The sequence below is a fragment of the Mizuhopecten yessoensis genome, unplaced genomic scaffold, assembly GCF_002113885.1.
Source record: "Mizuhopecten yessoensis strain PY_sf001 unplaced genomic scaffold, ASM211388v2 scaffold9639, whole genome shotgun sequence".
NCBI classification, from domain to species: Eukaryota; Metazoa; Mollusca; class Bivalvia; order Pectinida; family Pectinidae; genus Mizuhopecten; species Mizuhopecten yessoensis.
This window is the reverse complement of record NW_018408148.1, coordinates 147739-170880: the sequence shown is the minus strand read 5'-3', so window position 1 is coordinate 170880 and position 23142 is coordinate 147739. Positions and strand designations below refer to the sequence as shown.

At 36.7% G+C, this 23142-nt stretch overlaps 1 protein-coding gene across 1 annotated transcript in view; it reads right to left on the bottom strand.

Annotated features, from left to right (window-relative positions):
- LOC110458512 (titin-like) overlaps positions 1-23142 on the bottom strand; it is a 483136-nt gene that overhangs the window by 357919 nt on the left and 102075 nt on the right. Inside the window, exons 62-88 of the mRNA XM_021510245.1 lie at positions 22868-23024; positions 21912-22013; positions 21407-21517; positions 19718-19843; positions 18838-19272; positions 18413-18523; positions 16857-16943; positions 15626-15694; positions 14706-14891; positions 13204-13698; positions 11949-12029; positions 10733-10968; positions 10342-10485; positions 10080-10161; positions 9475-9655; positions 8747-8933; positions 7935-7961; positions 6461-6493; positions 5028-5144; positions 4021-4318; positions 3733-3820; positions 3236-3365; positions 2634-2770; positions 2007-2172; positions 1521-1664; positions 569-957; positions 43-172 (exon numbers count right to left, since the gene is read on the bottom strand). Coding sequence (XP_021365920.1) covers positions 43-172; positions 569-957; positions 1521-1664; positions 2007-2172; positions 2634-2770; positions 3236-3365; positions 3733-3820; positions 4021-4318; positions 5028-5144; positions 6461-6493; positions 7935-7961; positions 8747-8933; positions 9475-9655; positions 10080-10161; positions 10342-10485; positions 10733-10968; positions 11949-12029; positions 13204-13698; positions 14706-14891; positions 15626-15694; positions 16857-16943; positions 18413-18523; positions 18838-19272; positions 19718-19843; positions 21407-21517; positions 21912-22013; positions 22868-23024 — 4449 coding nt within the window. The remainder of the gene's footprint in view (positions 1-42; positions 173-568; positions 958-1520; positions 1665-2006; positions 2173-2633; positions 2771-3235; positions 3366-3732; positions 3821-4020; positions 4319-5027; positions 5145-6460; positions 6494-7934; positions 7962-8746; positions 8934-9474; positions 9656-10079; positions 10162-10341; positions 10486-10732; positions 10969-11948; positions 12030-13203; positions 13699-14705; positions 14892-15625; positions 15695-16856; positions 16944-18412; positions 18524-18837; positions 19273-19717; positions 19844-21406; positions 21518-21911; positions 22014-22867; positions 23025-23142) is intronic.

The following is a 23142-nucleotide window of genomic DNA, read 5'->3' as shown; positions in this document are numbered from 1 at the left end:
GTCAAGGCTTCTGATTGGCCACTGTTCAGGTAGATGACTTACCTTGGACATAGAGTTCTGCGGAGCACTCGGTGATGCCAGCAACGTTCTTGATGCGACAGGTGATAAGACCGCTGTCTTCGGGGCGAGCCTCGCGAATGGTCAGAATTGTCTTGGTGGTTGTACGCTCAATCTGCAAAATAATTCAAATAAAGTTAGTTAACAAAAAAGTAAAAATATAAATTGAACTTGCAAATTATAAGACATTTTTGTTTGAAATGGTGATGTTCCTATGATCTAATAAAGCCAACCCTCCTTTATTCAGCCATGATTTATCCAGTTGTCCCACTTTCTCAGTGTTTTTCAGAAGAGATTGGCCTTTTTCTATACAAAACTGTCAAAGTAGCTATCTGAAAAGCATTTTCACAACCCAGCTTTTTCTAATAAAAAACGTCTGCTGAATTAGTGAAGCACCATTGTAATTCTATTGATAGAGAAACTCTTACTAAAGATTTATGAGTAACACACGTAACAGTTCACGACATGTAAGGAGGTACATTGATGTTTATCAACCCTAACACAAACTAACCTTGTAGTTGGTCGAGTCTTGCAGGACCTGCAGGCTGTTTCTTAGCCAGGTGATGGTCGGTTCAGGTGTGCCGCTGTATTCGGCCTCAAATGTGGCTGGACTTCCTTCCACAACGAGTGTGTTAGAAATCGGCTTGGTGAAGCTTGGTGGTGTGTCCCTCTGGGCAGGGGCTGGAGCCTCAGCTTCACTCTCTAAGGCATGGACCTTCAGAGTCGCGAAACAAGTGACCTCCCCGGCCTTGTTACGAGCCACACAGCGGTAGTTACCGGTGTCTTCTGGGAAGGCCTCAAGAATACTGAGGCTGTGAGTGCCATCCGGGGAAGATTCCATGCGGAAATATTTTGATGGTTTGATGATGACGTTGTTCCTGTACCACGTCACGTTCGGTGCTGCAATAAAAAACATTAGTTATTTTTAATCACAAGAAACTTTAAACTAACAAAGAAATACACACAGTTACCAGCAAAAATCTGTTATCGGATACAATCTTAATTGATTTGGAGAAAAAATGACTTCATCTTGTAAAATTATGTTATAATAGTATCCAAAAAATTTCTAAACAGAGGGTCATATGAAGAAATATATATGAAAAATTTTGAATCTTTTGATAAGGCTTTCAACCAGATATTTTAAAACGTCAAAGAAGAAAATAATTACTATATATGTTTGTCTATAAAACAGAACACAATTGGTATAACTTGCTATTCCGTCTTTGCATACTGCAGAGTTATCTTCTCTTGTGAGCAGTTATTGATTGTTACGTCATTGGTTTGTGTGGGAAAATACGTCGTTTTCTCAAAAATTTATGACGTTACTCTCGCAAACAAATGATGTAACAATCAATACCTGCTCACAAGAGCAGATAACTCTGCAATACGAAAAGACGGAATAGGTGAGAAATGGTACAGTATTGTTGATGTAACATGTAACATTTTCCTAAACCGTAACCTACGTGGAGACCCCGTGATCCTTGAGGTGAAGGTGACTGGTTCACCCTCGTCCACCTCCAGGTTCTGCGGCGCCTCGGTCACCTTGGGTGGTTCCACTGGAGCCTCGGCCAATTTCTGCTCCTCCGTCTCTGGTGGCTTGATGGGAACTGCGGGGAGACAACTCATCCATTTATCACTGAACATTAACAGGTAGTTCAACACCATATATGCTTTCCTAATACAGACTCAAACTAAAACTGATTTTTGTCCTATTTCCGTTACAGACACGGAAGAGGCCCGTCTGCTGGAGGAGAAATTACATTTCAGTTCCAAAAGAAAAATTGCAACCCAGAATTTTCCTGCAAAATCAAATCTACAAACAAACAAAATATTACGTCGAGTGAATTTCTCCGAGCCCTTACAATCAAATCCATTAGTAGAAGGAAATTGTAATTACTGAGTCGTTGACATTGCTCTGAGACCTCTTGTTCCAGATTAATCATCCTTACCTTCCACGTTAAGTCTGGCTGTGCATGTTGCCTTGCCGACGGTGTTGATGGCCACACAATCGTACTGGCCGACATCCTCCGGAACGACCTCATAGACAACCATAGTGAAGTTATTGTCCTCCTCGATAAACTTCCATCGTGGGCTCTCGGTGAGAGTCCTGCCATCCTATTAGAGACAAAGCGCGAGATACTCTGTACAATGCATCTCATTCCATTTGCCACCTCACATCCCGCCTTTATATTTTAAGGTTCTCCTTCCCTTTTTTTCTCAAGAACTCCTTTTTAAGAATTTCCCCAACATATCATCAAATTATTTCAAACTATTGTTGGAAAAATGATGGCATTACTGTAAACACTCTCCAATTTATAAACCTTTAAGATTTTAATCGTGAATGGAATTTGCCCAAGTCGTATTGAAAAAGACTGATGATAATGTTTACTTTTTCTGTTGTTATAGACCATTAAATGAAGTTTGCTTAAAGAATAAAACTTACATCACATATTTATCTTTAAAAATTTCACATTTATTTTTGGAAAAGAAAACATGAATTTAATCGTAAACTTCTGTGAGGACAATCTCTGTTTCTATGAACTGTGGGAGATTTACGACAATATGAGAGTGTGTACCTTCTGCCAGTGGATTTTGGGTTTGGGACGTCCCGACACCTGGCAGTCAAAAGTGGCAGGTTCACCCTGGACCACGTTGCTGTCGCGAATCAGGCTACGGAATTCTGGGGGTACGTCACGCTCTGGTGATTCCTCCTCTGTAATTCAGATCGTTATTGACAATGAAAAATTTCTTCAAAAACAATTTCTACCCTTCATATTTAAGAATCTTTTATATGGTTTTTCCTTTGACTAAATGGGGTTTTTTTATAAAGGAGAAAAAAACTTCTATATTTTTTTAATTCTGTTATCAATTGTTCTTCTTTCAAATTTATGTGTAACATTTATAAAGTGTATAGTAACCAGAGATGAAAATGAGCTTAAGGGCAAAAATGGCTGAAAACAAGATTTTTCATATCCTTTCTATGGGAAAAATTTGAACTTTACATTAAACTAAAATTCTGAAAAAGACTGAAATCGGTCGAAATGTTAAACATTTTCATCTCTGAGAAACTTAGCAATTGCATGAAATTGGGCTTCTAAGCAACAGTAAAGGAACTACTTAATTTACAAATCACTATGACAGATGGACAAGGTGTATACTGAGGCTGTGATTCACTCACCAATGACGGTCATCTTGGCCTTGCACTGGACGGTGCCATACATGTTGTAAGCCTTGACCATGTACATGCCAGTGTCTTCTGGGAAAATCTCTGGGATGAACAGTGTGCTTACCGTCTCCGAGACAGTAATCTGAGGTCAAAAGTGAAAGATTTAGGAAATGGTCACTTAGTTTCATATTTTTTATCTGAGAAATAATTTTTCATAGAACAATAAGTGCAGACGTACTTTGGCATTCATCTTATTATGATTTTTCACAATCTGTGAATTTGGAATTTGTCTGAAAAGTTGGTAGAAAAGTGAATTGGACTACATGTATTATCATTTAATGTTATCATATGTAATATTCACTGTGGATTTAAAAGTTAAAATCATGAAATAGTCACTGCAGAACTACCTAGAGGTTAAGCGACATCTGGTGGTAAAGTGGTATCTGGTGGTAAAGTGACATTTACTGCGAACCTAATTGGAAATCATGTGTCATTTACTGCGAACCTACCTGGAAGTCATGTGATGTTTTGATCTCAAAGCTGTCTCTGTACCAGGAAATGATTGGTGGTGGGAAGCCCTTGAAATGTATCTCAAGTCTGTAACAAAGAGGGGTAACAACTCATAGCCACATCACACTTCCAAGGGCACATAGCTCATTCCACAAATAATGACTTGCAGTGGAACTTTGAACGTATTGTGCAAACTGAAGTTGTTCACACCAATTTGTTACAAAAAAAAATATTTTCTTTGAAAGCTGAAGGAAAAATGTGGAAACAAAACCTGATGATATACTTACGTTACTGGGTTGCCCTCGGTGACCCTGACTGGGCGCAGAGGCTTGGTGAACACGGGTGGTTCACGTCGCTCCAGAACAATCTGGGTCTCAGATATTTTGCTCTCATCAGGTGCACCCTGTTCAGGGATAACTGGCACCATGCGTGCCTTCTGGATGTCCACTTGAATTTCTGGACGGTCAGCCCTGACCATACGTGCAGGCAGTTCGCGCATCGTTGGCTTTGACGCAACAGACATGTACAGCTGTTCCGCATTCATCACTTCCTTCTCATGTCTCATCACTACCCGCTTTTCAGCAGCTGTAAGGTCAAAAGTTCAATGTCAATGAAGGTCATATGTAAATGATTCAGGTCAAGATTATAAGAAATCATAAAGGTTAAAATAATTTTCTAAAAGCATTGTCAGAGATTAAAAGTAATTGTTAAGCAATTCTATGAGGAAGCAGTCTAGTACATATTTCTTCTGTATCTAATAAAATGCACACTCTACTGCAAACATTTTATGGGGCTCCAAAAAGGATATTCCTAAAATTTAATTCTGGTGAGATATACTATGATGTAAATGATGCTAGACTACAGGTTTGAAATGGGGCCCCACACAGGGTATTCATTTATTTGCCAATTTTCAACTCTTTTTTTTGTGGGAAAGAAACGTTAAGCAAAACCCAATGTAACAATGTTTACCAGGAACTTGCAATTTCCTTTTTTTAACATAATATTTGACAAATGCCACAAATGAGTTAATTGAAATCAGATTTTTATCAAGATGTTAATAGTTTTTGCTAAAAGTATAAAAAGGGGCTGAAAAAAGTGAGTCTCCCTCCAAATAGGAAGACTTGGAAAGTACGGTCACTTTCAAACTCTCTTCAACGAATTTTGGCTGCAACAAGGATATCTTGTACAGAGAAAGACTAGTACTGATTTAAAATCAAATGAAATGGTCCACAAAAGTGAAACAAGTCCTTGTCGGGGGAAACCAGCATGCATGTCATCCATCCGATAATCTCACCTCTCTCGATCTGCTTAAATTCGACACTGGTAGGTTTGGGTTTCTGCATGGCTGTAACGAGCTCAACTGAGCGCATTTCAATTTTGCGTCTGCGCTCAAGTTCAATTTCTAGATCTCCTGTGAAATTGGGAAGAAACAGGATTTGCAAAGATTAGAAAAAGCGTGACAAGAGCCCAGTTACCTCCCTTACGTTAAGTGTTAAGTAGCCTGCTCCCATAAAACCACACGTGAAAACACTCTAAAATGTAACTATGATCAGGACACACTGTGTAATGTTAAAATATCTCTTTAATTTTCATAATTTTTCATAAAAATATTTTCAAAAATATTTTTACATATTTACAATGAGTTAATTTTAAATTTTTGTATTAATTTGTTGATAATTGTTGAATTTGTTATGATAAATTCCGCAGTGTGTCCTGATAATATTAGCTGGAATGACTATAGTAACATTAACTACAGATATCACACTAAAAGTTTAATACCTCCACCTTCACAGAAATACGAAATAATCGACGATACATTAAGATCAATAACATTTTTAAGAAATCAAAATGTGAAGATGAAATTAATGTCTTTAATAAGTACATTTTTACAGTATTAAAGAGTGTCAATAACACTACTTTATGTATGAGACTGAAAAAGAAACTTTGTATGAAGTTATGTTAAATATGATATAAATGAAAGCTAAGATTACGATAAAGTCGAAAAAGGCGGACATTAGAACAGAGTTCGGAGTGACTATAGATGAATTTCAATTTTCTCATTTATTGACGATGATGACAAAATTGATGTCCGGGTTCATTTTCAACCCAAATAAAACACAGCAAAGATTGGACAAGAGGGACTTTGAGGACTCTCCAGTGATATGTGACCTTCAAAATCAGTCTCAGCAGGAAAGGTCATAGATGGTTTACTGTTAGACTCGGAAGTATGACCTTCAAAGTCTACTGGAAAGGTCACAGGAGGAATGTAAATTTCAGCGAAGTCTTGATAAAAATAAACTTGCTTGTTTAGAGGCTTTGTAAGGGCAACAGTTGGAGATGGAAACAAAACACACAAATATTTTACACCAAGAAAAAACACACAGAGAGGGAAAGATTGTAAAGATAAATATTTCTCAAATCAGAAAATGAATCAAAGATAAATAAGTTGAATCAGAACAGTCGTATGACCAGCCTGACGCCAGACTGTGATAAAATAGGACAGCTCCGATTTCTGAGAGAATTTCAGCAAATAATAACAGCTATCTTTGATGAGGAAAGGAAAAGCACACCACCAAACACAATTTGTTTTAATGAGGTAAGGAATGGCTACCACCAAAGGCCATTTCTTCATCTTTATGTGGTAAGGAGGTACACTCCACTTATACCGTTCTTCATTTTATAAATTAAGGTAGGGAGGGGCACATCAGTATCGACCAGTTATCTTACCTGTATAAATCTTAACAACCGCCTCCTTATATTCTGTAAATTACCAATAGGCCTTTAATAGGGGTCAAAGGGTCAGACACCTTTCATTCCATTTTATTATTCATTTAAACCAATAAAAAGTTGGTATACAAGAACAAAATTTCAATGCAAAATAGATCAGGATTTAAATAGTAATAAGTCCATTGAATTGATAGGAACAAATGAGGATATATAGTCTGGGGAGAACAAAGCAAATGTACAGGTGAACGATGTAAAACTCCAATGGTAAGGTAAACTTCCTAAAGATTTTGAAAGTTTATGTGACTTTCAGCATTTTGAGGAAGGTAAGTTCACTTTTCAAACTTACAACACAATGTCATGATAAATAGAAATTTGGAAAAGATGGCTTTCAAGTTCATCTCAACATGGTTCACGAGGGTTAATTGACCTTCAACTTCATTTCAAGGTCAGTGAGAAGGGCATTGTAGGGTGGTAGAAATTAACTCAATAATTAAGAATTTCCTGGAATATTTCCCGGAAATATATATTCTTTCACATGATAGGCAATGCAGATGGAAGGAAGAATTCAGATTATGATAGAACAAATGTTGTATGAGAGAAAATATAATCCTTGATGATTGATTCTAAAGTTACTGTAATTAAAAAAATTTAAAAAATTTAAAAAAAATTGTGGTATTTTTTTATCATTTTTATAAGACATGCATAAAATTTTATCTTATGCGCCATAAAATTTGGTCATTAAAAAAAACATGTAAAAATATTTTTGCATAATTCCTACTATTAATGAAAAAATCAATCAAATCAAGATCACATAACTGTATTCATCCAGCAATTAGGCTATAGGAGGCCAACAAATGATCACAGACTGAAATTAGAGGGGCGGGCTAATTAATGAAAGGCAATGGAATAGCAATGTTGGCATTTCCATTGAAATTCAATAGACATGGCTGGGCTTATTACCAGGCATAGACTTATTGCCGGATAAATTACAGCAGATTCGTGCATCTTATTATTTTAGTGTAATTAAGATACTACCATTTTTTAAAATATCTAATGAAGATTTTGGTTATGTTACTTGGCATTAAGTGTTAACTCTATTTTTAATAAAACATTTTTTTTAGAATTTTAAATTATATAAATTCAGTTTAGTAATCAAATGAGTAAGATCTATTTCTAATTTAAGCCAATTGTTATAGCTTTTAGACTGACATCAATATTAATAAACATTCTAATTGAGCAATATTTCATAAATTGTTTATTGAAATTTAATTTTGTAAACTGATAGTAGTAAAACACATGATGAAATGAAGTAAAGTTTTATGAATTAAAAAAATATCTCCAGGTTTTAAAAATGAAATGAATATGACGGATAATAGTGTGGAACGACAATTCAACTGATGGCATCGTCGACATGTGCAGGGGTAGTAAGAGTTATTGGACTTGGTTTTAGGTAGCATGTCACCAAGTAACTTACCAACACTTTCTTCCTCCAGTTCCATCTCTGTAAAGTTTAAGCTTGTTTTAACACTCTAGCCAAACTTTGAACATGAACACTGGGAAGGGTATATGTTTTGGGACATGTTAAATCAACAGATAGTAACACACTGTAGATCGCCTTTGTTTCATGAATATGTATAAAGTCTTTGAAAGACCATGACCTTTGTGAGACCTTGACCTTTGTAAGACCTTGAACCTAGTGAAACCTTTAATTCAAAACCAATTTGCCATTTAAAATATGAATTTCCAAAAATATTGAAAAAAAATCTTTGGAATTTGACAGGAAATAGTTCTCCAAACATTTTGGTGAGTGAATCATTCGCTGATTTGTTCAATATTGGCGATCTACGATAAACAGATACAAAAATACATCAAATATACACTTAATAAACATAGAAAGCTAAGAGTAATATTTATCTAGTGAAGCAGACATATTGTTATATACAAGTAAAGCACGTGTATATATAGGGAATACATATAAATCTCAGGAGACCAGCTGTAACGAAAGTCATGTTGATCAAATATAAAAAAGGGAAAGGAGCTCAGCTGCAAGCTAATTTTACCTCCTCACGAAAACACAGAGGCAGCAATCTCCAGACATGACTCCAGCATTTATCTAAGCAAGGGAACACATTAACTCGTTCACCCCTGAAATTTCTTGATCGACTATTCCAAACTTTGAATTGGAAGAGTTCAAATGTGTCTTCAGGAGTTAATGAGTTAAGCTTCATAGAAACAGAAATGGGAAGTTTTGATTGCTTGTCGCAGTGTGACTTAAGAGTGACCTACCTTTGGGTGCTTGTCGTAGACGTGACCTCCAGTCCTCTTTCGGTACTACATGTAAGGTGGTACTGGCCTCAGCTTCACCCTCTGTATTCTTGGCCACCACACGGATTTGTCCGGCGTCGTATTCTCGCACACGCGGAATCTCGAGATGGTGAATCATGCCATCGTAACGCAGCTTGAACCGTGTGCTCTGAAACCCAGATATGTAATGTAGAGTGGAATCATCACTAATCAGATATCGTTAACATTGACAGCCTTGACAACTTCTTGATTTCATACTTATACTGTATATATATATATATATAAGGAGCCTTCTTTCTTTTTGGTATAAAGTAGGTCTAGAAATCATATTGTCAGATCAGAATTTTTTTTGTCAGAAAGTATAAATGCTGTAAGATATAGAGATGAACTTTTTGCAGTATTGCCCCTGAAACAAATTCATGGGGTAAAATGTCAATTAACACCATTATCAACCAAAAGTCGTCTGTGAGAAAGGCAACAAATTATTGGGGGGTGGGGGTCATATTTTATACATTTGTTCAGGCCATGAAAATAAAATCTCTGCAAAATACAAGGGCTATATAGTACATTCCATTCAAAACTATTACAATTTCACGAAAGATATTTAAAATTGTAGACAAACAAAAGAAACTCATTTTTAAATAATAATTTTATATTGTGACTAGTCAGATTGACCTTGAAAGACGTAGCGAGTTACACAATATACTTACGCCCATGATAACAGTGCCGTTGACCCACCAGTTGACCCGGGGTCGTGGGTAGCCACTGACTTTGATCATAAACTTGGCGACCTCTCCTTCGCCAGTTTCCACCGGTTCGGGTTTGAGGTCGATGGACGGTGGGAATCGTTCCCGTGGTTCATCAATACTCCTCTCCTCTAGGTACATGTTACTGAGAACAAATTACTGACAATTAGTGAGGTGGACATGAGGTTTTAACCACAAGTTAATGTAAAAGAGGGTATTGTCCCAATTCCCATTTAAAAGAACTTACAATTGTAATATGAACAGACGGAAACATAGCATTACAGTGCTAATGAATATCGTAACAAATAGGTGACGTTAAATTATAATTCTTAAAATTTGGATCAAGAAACTGTTCATCAATGTTATTCAATGGACATTCAGACATATTCAAATGAGATATTTCAATTTTGGATAGAATCATAACTAGATTATCCTTGCGAATTAACGTAAATGGATCTATCTCATGGTATATAAGATATCATCTTTTTACATAATGATAAAGTCTGATTTTTTGCATCTAGTAAAATATTCCGGACATAAAAGAAATGTTATGTATTTGTGTTATTTACCTTCTCCAGTATTCTTCCATCTCCTGTAGACGCATGGCACCCTCACCAGGAAGTTGTGTTTCCACGATGATGGACCGGCGTCCTAGTAACAATATCAGTGTCATAATGAAGCTTAAAAACATCACCCAATGAACCTTGAGCTTTTCAAATTGTTACCGACAGGTTTTATTCAAATGTTAACCATTTCGGATCTTAAAATCTGTATGAGATCTGTACGTTTTAATTAAATCGACAAGGCTTTTTACGATATTGATGTCCTTACCTCTACACCTGAGAAGTGAAGTAGTGGTTGCCTCCCCTTGAGAGTTGCGGGCAATACAAGAGTATTCTCCGGAATCTTCTGGGTACGTGTACAAGATGTCGAGACACACAAAGCCGAAATCATGCATGGGCTTGAAGCGATGGCCTGGTAATAAAATAACATAGATTTTACGGCTAAGAATATTTCAAATATTTTTTATAACTGATCTTTCCAAGAGACATAAATAATTATCATCAATGCACTAGTCTTTCCACTCTTTGAGAATAACAAATTTTAAGTTAAATGTGTTAGTTACGTTGTGGTATAATATTTCAACAATGCTGAAAATTTGAAGAAGAAACAAGTAAAGTCAACGAACGATTGACCAATCAACAGGCTTGTTACAACTCACCATGATGCAGAGGTTGTCCATCCTTAAACCACTCGACCTCCATGGTAGGATCGCCAAGTGGGAGGAGCTTACACTCAAAGTGGGCTGAGTCATTCTCCTTCAGGCCCATCAAATTCCTGATCTGTGTCTTAAACCAGGGTTTCTTTGGTTTGTGTTTGTCGTAAATGTCCTCCTGGGCGGGTGCTTCACCTTCACGGCGAATGTACTCGCGTACAGCGCTTTCGTGATCCTCAGCTCTGTAAATATTGAGGCCGATAGTAAATATATGAAACGTTTAAATCCAGACACACCTTTGTGATAATGGGTGTTAATGTTGGTAAATTAGAACAAAATAAACTTACTTTAAGAAATTAAAAAAATGTTAAACTGAAAAATATAAATTAAAATTTAAAGGTGCAAAACAAACCACAACAAAAGTGCAATAGTTACATTTCAAAAGAAACTTTTTGAAAGTCGGTATGTGTTGATCACAACCAGTCACTTTTAAAATCTTTTATGTTTGTTGTACTTTAATTTTATAACGTTTCAAAAGCTTAAAAAGTACAGAGAAATTTATGGAAAGGTTGTCCCAAAGAATCATTTCAGGAATATGAACATATTTCTTTCAAAGAATCGTTTAAATTTTGTGTTGATCATTTTATTTCAAAGAACATTTGTATATCCACAAATAAAATGAAAATTAATCCCCCCCAAAAAAGGAATAACTTCACAGTCTTAATTTTATAATCGTTTTTATAAATAATGTTTATAAAATCTTCAGTAAACAAGAAGAGAACCAAGGGGAAAACACTGGAAATGCTTCATTGTCAAAGACTTAATAAGGGGTGATAACTCTGGAAAAAGATCATAGTCAGGAATTGAAGTGGTCGTCAGCAGCAACCAGAAATGGGAAATAACCGTGGAAATCAGGATCAGGGTTTAATTGAAAATAGAAAAATTATTACAACTGAAAGGCTTGAAATGGAAGAGAAGAATAGAAAATGGATAACAACTTTAAGAATTTCAGACAAAGATAGAACAACATTTAATGTAAGGCTTCATCTCATTGACAGATGTCATGCTCACCTAGAAAAGAGTTCTTTTTTCCCAGAATTTAAAGTATACTCAATAAATTTCAAGGCATGGATGCATGTCTAGAGTTTTGATTGGTAAAGAAAGGAGAGAAAATTTGGATGAAAATTTGGGAGTTTTTATCACTCCATGCGTTAGAGCCGACCTGACAAGGGCTAACAAATCGCGGGCTCCCCCGATTACTCCCAAATAATCACGGTAGCAGAAATTCTCCGCAGCAAACACTCTGTGGACGGAACCATAGTACAGCGTGTCAATGACTTATTCTTAGCAAAAATAAAAACAAGAGACACTTAGTTTTACATCTGGAATTTGAATTTGATAATTGATAATCTGTAATTCACATATTAAGCATGCATGTTTATCGGTAAGAAAGTAATTTAAACAACGCAACAACAAACACCTGAAATTGTAGAAAACTTTTTTTACAACATTTAATGGCAGTAAATAATATTCTTGTTAAATCAGAAATATTTACATACACAACACTTGATAATGAATATAAATATGTGTAAACATCTGTAAACAAAACAAGCAGTCATGCACGCTGCTGTATGTCTATATAAACACAGATGTCGTCCATGCTGTACACAACAAAGCGGTCATGGAGAGCGTATGAACACGACGCATGTTCACTGCGCGACACAAACTGATGGAACACAGAAAAGCAGCAAATTGTTTGGAGCACAACATTCGACAGAACAGGAAGTCGAGGATACTCTACACTTGTAGGTCAGGCAGTTTGGGTCCTACAGAACACGCTGAGGTATTGTATGGTCCTATAGGATGTTACAGTATCGTAGCATCAGATAGAGGACCAGGTGGAGGTATGCGGACGTTGTTGCTAATGTACATTCACTAGACAAAGAAAGGAGACTTGCAGTGAGGAAGAAATCTAAGAAGGGAGATAACTCTAACAGTTACTAAAAGATAATTACAGGAGGTGAAGTTCTACATTCTTTTGTGGTTGGATAGGTGAAAAGACAATATTTCTACATATGGAAAGACAGGACAGTAATATTTGTAAACATCAGCATGGATAGAAGATCTCAGACTGGTGACAGACATACTGGGCTGCATTGACGAGAATTGACAGGAATGTTCGTAAATCATCAGCAAGACATCACACACAAAGAAATTCAAATCGGGTTTGCCTATTTCAACAAGGCCGGTGAAATGTATTCTTGAAACCAGCAGTGAATCTACATTCATTCAGTATAGGTGGAAGTTACTCTAACCCCACTTACAAAGGGAGATATTTCCCGCCTCACATGCTTTCTTGAGGATTGCATAAAGCATAGGATTTATAGTAGGTAATTTGTTCACAAAGGGGAGTTAACTCAACATTCAACAGCAGCAGTCAAGAGAGCTCTTCAATCACAGAGGTAAATATATCTAACCTATCCCAGGTAGCTTCAATGGTTTCCTTGACTTTTATTACATCCTTCCTCTCCGGGGACCAGTATTCCCTGTCCTCGTGCTTGGTAACCACGGTGGTTGCCTTGGGGACTATTGGAGCACAAACTGGTTCCCGCTGTTTAACTGGAACAGGTTCATGAAGCTGTTCTTTCACTTCAATGACTAACTTGTCCTTTGGTGGCTCTGAAGCCCTGTGGACAATTTTGGCCGCTGGTGCCGGTGGATGACCTTGGCGTAAGACAGCCTGTTTGATTGTAATGGTGGCTTCTGACTTCTCCATCTCGGAGTCAGCTTTCACAACTACCATCTTTGTAAGTTCTAACGACGATGAAGCTTCATGTCCTTTTGGGAGATAAAACTCCACTGGTGCCAGGGTCCCAGAAACCGGAATGTTAATATGTGATGCGACAGGGGACGCAGTTGGGGGTGACCACCCCTTAGGCTTAGGGGCCACTTTAGGGGCCACTTTCTCCTTTCTGTCACAAACAAAATCAGTAGACAACACCGATTAGCTCTGAAGTATTAGTGACAAGGTTTAAACGTACAAATATCACACTTCCAGTCTTAAATTTGATCTCCTTAAAGGTTAGACAAATTCTCCTATCCCCCTACTCGCCCTGTAAAGTAATTAATCATCATGATCTCTTGAAATTATTTAGCATTTTGGCATGTGAAATAAAATCAAACTATTTTTTTAGCTATTTTTTTCTTTCTTCTGTCATTCTGGAATACAGTGTGATATTCAGACCGGCATACGTCCTGAAATAAAGCCACATTTAATCTGACCACTGACCAGCGGTACGACATCTACACTGACCAGCGGTACGACATCTACACAAGTCTACGACCTACCATGCTGTACAATACTAACCACATGACAAACTTGTTAACATCGAAATAAAGGGCAGATAACTCAAATAGAGAAGTAGAAAATAAATAAATATGTTCTAAATTAAATCATAAGTTTTAATTAGAAGAAATTGTAGGCAATAATGGGATTTTTTTCTGGAATGAGGAGGGAAAGTGCTGAAATTACCCACAAACCAAGTGACAGACATGCTAAATGAACCTATACAGACTTGTACAGCGATAAGATTATCAATCCATAAGCTCGAATAATTTCCCTTTAAAACATATTTACACTTTACCATAGAGAAAAACATCACATCTGCATCTGTTCAAAACGTTCCCAATATATACAGTGCACCATAACTGAACCTTTTAAATAATTTCCACCAAAACATTTATGAAAGTTTTATTGATTTGAAATTGATTAATCAGCTACGAATTTCGTGAAGACTATGTTATTTTAGAACTGATGAACGAGATCTTTTTTCTTCCTTGGACTGTATACTATAATTGTATTCATATTTTTCTTATTATATTCAAATTTAGATGAACAATCTATGAAAGTTAAGGGGATTTGGGGATAAATAAAAGCAGTTCTAAAATTCACACAGCAAGGCAGAAACATGTCCCGCACCTTGGTTCAAACATGGCTACTTGTGGCGGCTTTTCGACCACCTTCGGTACAAACGTTGGTGCTGGTGCCACTTGTTGCGGCTTTGGAGCCACTTGTGGCACAATGGCGGGAGCTGGTACCTGCTCCTTTGGCGGTGACGGTGTCTTTGACTTCTTCTTCTTGCGCTGCTGGGGTGGCTTAACAGGTCTGATAGTCAGAGCAGAGAGAAAGAGATGTAGAGACATAGAAGAGATAAAGTAGAGATTTACACTAGAGATATATATAAAACGGAGATATATATACAGTAGAGATATACTGTGAATAAGTAGAGAACTCACTGACAGCTCACACAATAGAAATATTTAACTTGTTAACAGTATCACGTTACAGCATAAAAAACAACATTGTATGTAAAAAATACATTCTAATTCTGAAGAAAACACAACACATGAAGTAATTTGAAATTTTCTGACCATTTTCTGATGTCTAATTTTCATGATTACATTTCAGTAGTTTTTAATATGATCGTTAGTCTGACATAAGCTGTGTTTATCATTGCAACATGCTTTTATATATCTATACACACACCAGAATTAGCCAAGAAAGAAAAATCTATATCTATTGCCGATTTGACATGATTGTATGGGGATCACAGGGGAATATTGATATAAAGGGGTGGAATGATTTAAATGTGAAACTGTAAAAATAATTCCTTTTAATATTTTCATATAAGGAATGTACTGATTACATTTACAATTAGATGAAGGTGAGTTGGGAATTTAGGGGCAGATGGTCATGCCTCTATACAAACAGAGAGAAAATATCTCAATCCAAAAGTAGAATTAACATTAAAATTTTCATAATACAGTGACCTTAGGGAACGTAATTGTATCAAAACGACAAGGAAAGGGAGATAACTCCACATGAAAGGTTATAAGCACCTGAACTGTTTATACTTGGTCTGCAGCGACGCGGGAAGCTGAGGCTCATGTTTCGGCTTATCGTCATACCTAAGTGTCAAAGTTATATTCTTTCGTAATGATATCACTTCGCCATGTTGTGGAAAACATGGTTACTCACTCAGATTCCAAAGGATACGTTATAAGAATATGAAGAGTTACTGCAAATCACCTCATTTTTGTTAACATTTTTTTTCATGCAAACAATCATTTTAATGAACATTCTTTTTTTTTAACATTCCTTCATATACATTAACGAGAAAGGAACTTATAAACCACAAGGCTAAAATGAAAATGCTAATCTGCTACCCTTGTGCATTGTGGAATGGTGGAATGTTTATATAAATTTGAAAATAAAACAAATAATGTCACAAAATGTAGATGATTTTCAGTAAACATATTCGAAAAAGATGCATACACAGGAAAAGTATGTCTTCTGTTTATATTGGATTACAGGCAGACTAGATAATGTTACACTTAACAGAAAATAGAAAGAAATCATACAGTAGTAATGTGTTAGAGAGATTCAGAGAGAATAATACTTTCAAAACAATCAACATTTGTGTGTCTATCACGGAGGAAAATATAACGTGGGTTAGAAAATGTTGGAGGGATATAAACAAAGGCCACTTTGGCCTGGGTTAATCATTTTTCCCACATTTTCAAATCTCCAGTTATAAATTCCACCACATAAACACAAGCATCTGATGATTATCTCTATTCTACCACATCGAATGTAACCAAATCCATATTCGCCTTACTTAAGTAAGATGGTGTAATTTAGAAATAGGGCTGAACGTTTGAGAGCAGAATTGCATTTTGCAAGCAATGGTGCAGCGCATTCAGGACAACAATTCATCACTGTTGACCAATGAAAAAGCTTGTAACATTGTTGACATGGTAGAATATTTTAAACAAGACTATACTGGTAAACAAAAACTGTTTTGAAATTCACACATACAAATGACTAATTTATTAATTAATTAATTAATAAATAAGAAATATATATGATAATACTAAAATAATAAGAGAAAAATATGAATTCTATCATACTTCAAACATCACACAAAATAATTAATTTAATATACTAAACAGTTAATTGATATTTACTCAATATATATAGTGTCTAATGTAATGTATCGCATGATTGTTTAGTGACCGGTCAAGCACTGGACGGTCAATAAGACATGCAGAGAGTATAATGTCCCCCTACCGGTCAGATTCCTCTTCCGTAGAAGACAGCACGGCCAGTGTCCTCGGTTTTGGCATTGGGAGGCGTGGTCTTTCCATAGACACAGACCTACAAGTGTCCAATCAGATTGTGGTTTACAGAGTGTATTCACCAATCAAGACTTCCGTTACAAATTCAATATGGCTATAGACCAATGAAATAATCATGCAACTTTTTTTTCTCCATCTTTTATTTTCTCAAGACTGGTAACCAGTGACAACTGCTTTCTTTGAATTGATGCGAGATTTCTGTGCCAGATTTCTGTGCCAGATTCCTGTGACAGTATTCAACATTTAAATCCTGGTTGATAAGTCAGTTGACCAATGAAAATATTGATTGAACCATCAATAAAAATATGTAAAGAGGCAAATGAAGCCAGTTAAATCTGTTAAACATCATCTGAACCATGTGACCATGATAAGTCAATGGCTCTGCCAGAAATTTAATCAAAGCATGCTGAAATTTACAAAGTAAATCTCTTGATCTGGATTGATGTTCTTTGCCAAATTCTTTCAATTCTTGATTCATCATGCTTTTAACATGCAATTCCCCCGAAATAGGGACCACAACATGATATATTGGCGGCTCCATCTGATCTAACTTCACACACACAACTGAGGTAGAAAAGAGCAAGCCAAATTTCTTTTTCCGATCTAGGACAAACATTTAATATTTTTTTCATTTTCATCTCACAACTGATTACATGCGTGTTAATTAACTTTGTTCAAGTGCATGTAACCAATCAACTAATTGTTGACATGCTTGTAAAGATTTCATCTTTCTCCTTTTTTTTCTTCCTCTTTGGGATGTTTGGTTTGTACTCTGATAAAATCAATGCTCATAACTGTTTGCTTCTCAAAATATATTTTTTACAGACAATCATGCTTTTTGATAACCATGCTTTTGTGCAAACAGGTAGTGGTAAGCACACATGTAAATTGTCCTTCATTTTTCTTCTTCAAGTTTGGCAGACAGGAATGCTTCTTTGGACTGATCAAAGGCTCGAGTCATCGTCTGTTAGATTTTCATCATTACTTATGAAATAATCATGCTCTTCAACACACGGGAAGTGCAACATTCGTGTAGCACCTGTAAGTATTAGGTATATCTTTTTCGACTCCTGCCTGGTATAACTGCAAAATGTTATATGCACACCTTCCATGCTGATGGTGTTTGCCATCTTATGACATCATCAGCAATGGACTGGCAAAATGAAACTCATGCAGATCTTTTTTGTATTTATAAATCCTCCTAATTCATCATGCTGACTGTTGATATTTTCTGCCGATTTGAATATCGGTACATTTGGAAAGGTTGTATGCATCAACTGTTATAAAAGATAGAATTTATTTTCCTGTCGTTCATTTTCTTCGCAACCTTGTTATTAGAAAACTTTGATGAAGATGTCTTCAAATGGTGTGGTTCCTGAATCTTGTCAACAATTGTCAACAACATGCATTTCCCTGTTCTGCAAAATCGTACTGAATACACACAAAACACTTTTTCATGCGCATTCTGAGAATCAAAGATGGCCGCACCTTGACCTTGATGAGTCGAGTTCGTCCTCTGAGACGAGACGGAGGTAACCGGCCTCGGTGTCTGACACATAGGTGATCATCTGTACCGGGCCCTCAGATTGGATGTCATAGCTGTTGAATATCCAATCAATGTCTTACTTAGATTTCAAAAAGTATCAAATCATGATTTTCTTTGGAAATCATATCTGCATGCACAACTGTATCATAAAAAGGAGAATCCTTGAAATTTTCATCATACAAATTCAGAATAAAAGAAAAACTGGAAACTATGATCCATAAAATACATAATCGTTGGTTAGGTTTTGAAGGGCAGCTTCGCATTAGGCCAACAATTTTAAAATTTAATGATCATATTGAATATGAAACCGATCAGTGACGGAATTTTAAATTGAGGAGTTTCATGCCGAGTTAGAAAGTGTATTTACGCTCCAGGTACGCCAGGTGGAATTGGCAGGACGTCCTTCCGGGCAGGCATTGGTGACAGCTCCTTTGGCCACGGGGCCTCGACATGTCTCACTGGTGACTGAGTCGGGGGCTGGACACGTACTGGTGGTACTTCGTCACGCTTCACCGACTCTGGGCGGAACATTGGCTCCTGTGCCACAGGCTTGGGTGAAGGTTTATGTGGTGCTACAGGTTTGGGTGATGCCACATGTTTCATCGGAGCCTTAGGTGGCTTGCCGACAGGTGGCAATGATTTCTCAGGGGTCTCAAATCTTCTTTTGGCATCAGCCACGTTTTGAGGCAAAATGGTTTCCTCCTCTTCCATTGGTTCTTCTGCTGTAGGGGGCGCTGCTACTGGCACCGCAACAGGAACCATTGGTGGCAGAGCAGGTGTGATGTGAGCCTTGGTTGTGATCCTGAGCAGGAACAAGGTAAGTCAAAGTCAAATACAGAACAAGGTCAGAGGTCAGTATATGTTTGCAACAACATAATATTATTCTTACATTTCATGTAAAAAGGAAACTGAAACAAAATATTTTTCAATCTGAACATGTTTTTTCAAAATAGTTTATTTTATTTCAAATTTAAAAAGAATCATTTTAAAATAGATCCAGATATTGAAGACAATCTGTAATGAAAAGAAAATATTTTGGATCAAAAACTCAAAAATCAAATTCACACCCATAAGTGAAGAAGGAGAGGTAAACCAAACCAAATCAAAATGTCACCCACATGCATAAAACAATGTATAAGGAAAGATAAAACATTGATTTCTTTTCCACAAAAACAAATACAATTTTATTGTTAACTGAACATTTCCAATTGATATTTCTGTTGCGGACACAAAGTTTCGGTACTAACTTGCGACGTTTGACGACGGGAGAGGATTCCACAGATGTGGAGGCAGGAGTAGGGGGCGGTACCCGTGGAAACGGGCGATTATACGTCTGCTCGCTTGGTTTTTGAGTGTGAGGCTTCGCTGGGGGGCTACACAAAGTCACAGCCACAGAGAGTAAGCCATTTATCATACAAATCTTCAAAGTGCTATTTGAAAATCTTTTAATTTATTGTGAATCTTAAACAACAGTTTGATAAGTTTAGCTTATATTTTGTATGACACAGTTACTGTTCCTGAAATATATCAATTCACAAAGTGTGATATTAAAATTTGTTGACTATTTCATGACGAAATTACTAGACGCTATACAAGAAAACAAAATATTGATCATTTTTTATTGAAATCAATACAAAGTCTCAATGACCTTGACACAATGAAGTCTTACTGACCTTGAAATAACAAGGTCATCTCTATTCTAAAAGCATATCGTCTAGATACCTAGGGGTTTCTAAGTTTTAAGATGCTAATATGGGTCATTCCGGGACAGCTAGTTACTTAGGCAGGCTGTATAGTATACAGCGTTGCATTCTGCTTGCATTTTACGCATATCGTTCATGCTGCTGCAGTGCATTGTGGGATATACCATTTTGACGTATTTGTGCTGGGATGTCATGTTATAATTGAACGCAATAACGGTTTCAGTCTTTGGTAAATGTCATGCAATTTTTTTAAATTTTCATTCATATTTAATCAAGTTTTTTAAATACAGCGAATCCTTGATATTACAATTTTAAATTACTTGAAACATGCTTCGGTCCATTCTTAGTTAGATATCTACATAACAGGTAATTAGCATAAATGGCAGGTTAGTTTTACATCTGTTCTTCCTAAATTGAAGCACCTGTTTATATTAGATCAAACATAATCAAAGTTTATAGAAATTTAGTGGAAGTGTTGAAATTATCAGATCAAAACTACCAGGAAAATCAGGAAAACAAAACCATTGCAGAATTTACCAATAATACATGTAGTTCTAATTGTTGCCATTGTTGCAAAATCTTGAAGGTTTGTCTACAATCAATCAGTCAGGAAGGATGCTTTCATGCCAATAATAGTACAACGTTGTTAGGACATAAAACTACACGAGAATCTCTGTGAGAATCGGCCCATCTATAAACAACGTATAGTTGTCATAGCAACCGATTCAGATGTCTTTGCCGTCGTATTAGAGAGTAAGAGTATGATCTATGTTAGTCTGCACAAAACAGCCATCAAGTTAATATCTAGGCCACAGACGAACAAAATCTAACAATATCACATTTTATTTGACACGCTAGCTTCTTAGCTAGTGTACAGTGAAACCTCTTAAATCTGAATATTTCAGCTTCCTTTAAAAAATCTTGATAAAATAGGTACCAGAATCGTAAAGCTAGCTCATTAAGCTAGTTCAATAGTAATTATGTGAAAATTCAATTTATTTTAGTTCGAATTTATGAGTTTTCACTGTATGTGGAAATGTTACATTACTTTTAAGTAAAAAAACATACTAATTTAAAGTTGAGTACAGTTTTGGCAAATTCATATCCGTAGTGTTAGAACAGACAACATTGATTTGCATGGCCTGAAAAGTCGCTACGTTATTCATACGCTGTAGCCATACATAACAGGGACCATACAACAAGGCTTTATAACCATACAGTAAAACGACCAACCTATCCTCTTTAGGTGGGGTGGGTGTACCCTTGAGGCGTAACGTCCCACTTTCCAATTCAGAGGCATACGATATCTGTTGTACGGGGCCCTCCTTATGTATATCGTACCAACTAGAAACAAAGCAGGTGCAATGTGGGTTGGAAAGGATTCACAGTAACATGGAGGACAAAATTACAATCGGGGCTAGCAAGGCTTAAAAAAAGGATATCACTCCACACTTAAGGTAGAGGAGAAAGGAAGATTGTAATTGTATTTTCAAGATCAACTTAGAGCAAGTTCATGCAGGAATAGATTTTCAGATACAAGATTACAAGGACTGGTTGTTCCATCTTTAAATCTTTCAATATTAAATCATTGGGTAAAAAGCTGGTAAAAATCTTTGACAGAGGACAGAAAATGGTCGTTTTCAAAAAGAAAACCGAGATTGTACACAAGTTTTGGACCAAAATGTTCACACAAAAACACATCTAGAAGTTATCATGCCATGCAGACAAAGGTATGAACCTTGATGCGTCCTCCTCTTTGATTAGACGCATAAGAGCACTTCCTGCTTCCGTGCTGTACGAGATCTGTTGTACCAAGCCCTCTGATTGGATATCATAGTGACTGTAGGGGGAAATTAACACAACTGTTATAGAATCTGTTTCAAGTGCTCTGATTGGCTGTTGTGATATTTTTATCAAGTCACCTGATTGGCTGTTGTAATATTTGTATCAAGTCACCTGATTGGCTGTTGTAATATTTGTATCAAGTCACCTGATTGGCTGTTGTAATATTTGTATGAAGCCATCCGATTGATCGTAATGGATGCAAAGACGTTAGCTGTATGTACAAGGTTTTTCCCAACATCATAATTGAAAAGCATATTGTTGATATACAATGATCAGATAAATGCAAATCTGAGCTTAAAGCAATGGTAAGTACAGTGTAGCAGAAGCTGAAGTAGGATGGAGAGGATATATGTCAGCAACGTGAGATTACAGTAAAGCATGAAGAAGTATGATACACAAAGCATATATACAATATGTCTATACATTACACATGTATATAACCCTTGAGGCTGGTTATAACCTGTTAACCCTGATTCACTTCAATGGTGATGTTGACATTTAATGACTTTTCTCTGACCTATCTCTCCGTTCCTTTCCTGGTCTTATCGCCTACCCCTCCATATCCCTCTCTGTCCCTCCCCAAATTTTTATTTCTTTTCCTTTTTCTATTCCTCCATTTTCCTCCTTGCCTTCCATATCTCTCCCTGCACCTCCTTACCTCTCTCCTGTCTCTTCCTGCCCTTCCCTTTCCCTCCCTACACCTCATCATCTGTCTCTTAATGCCCTTCCATTTCCCTCCCTTCACCTCCATGTCCCCCTCTGTCCCTCCCTGCCCTTCCATACCCCTCCCTGCCCCTGTGTATCTCTCACTGCCCCTCGCTGTCCTCCCGACCTTAAAGCAGTACTTACGGTGGTGACTGTGATCCAGGCATCCTCACTGGTTTGGTCTGTACCTGTGGGGCAACTTTAGGCACCACCTGTGACGGTTTGGGAGCCACATGAGGTGGTGATGATGAGACCTTGGGTACAGTAAATTTCTTCACAGGTTCAGGCTTGGGAATCTCAACTGTAGACAAAACCAGAGTTATCTCAGAGTTATGTCCCCTGTTTATTCTCTATTGTTTATCAATGTTTATATAGAAGATTTTAACGAAAAATCAAAACCACTTCTCCTCAAACAAATC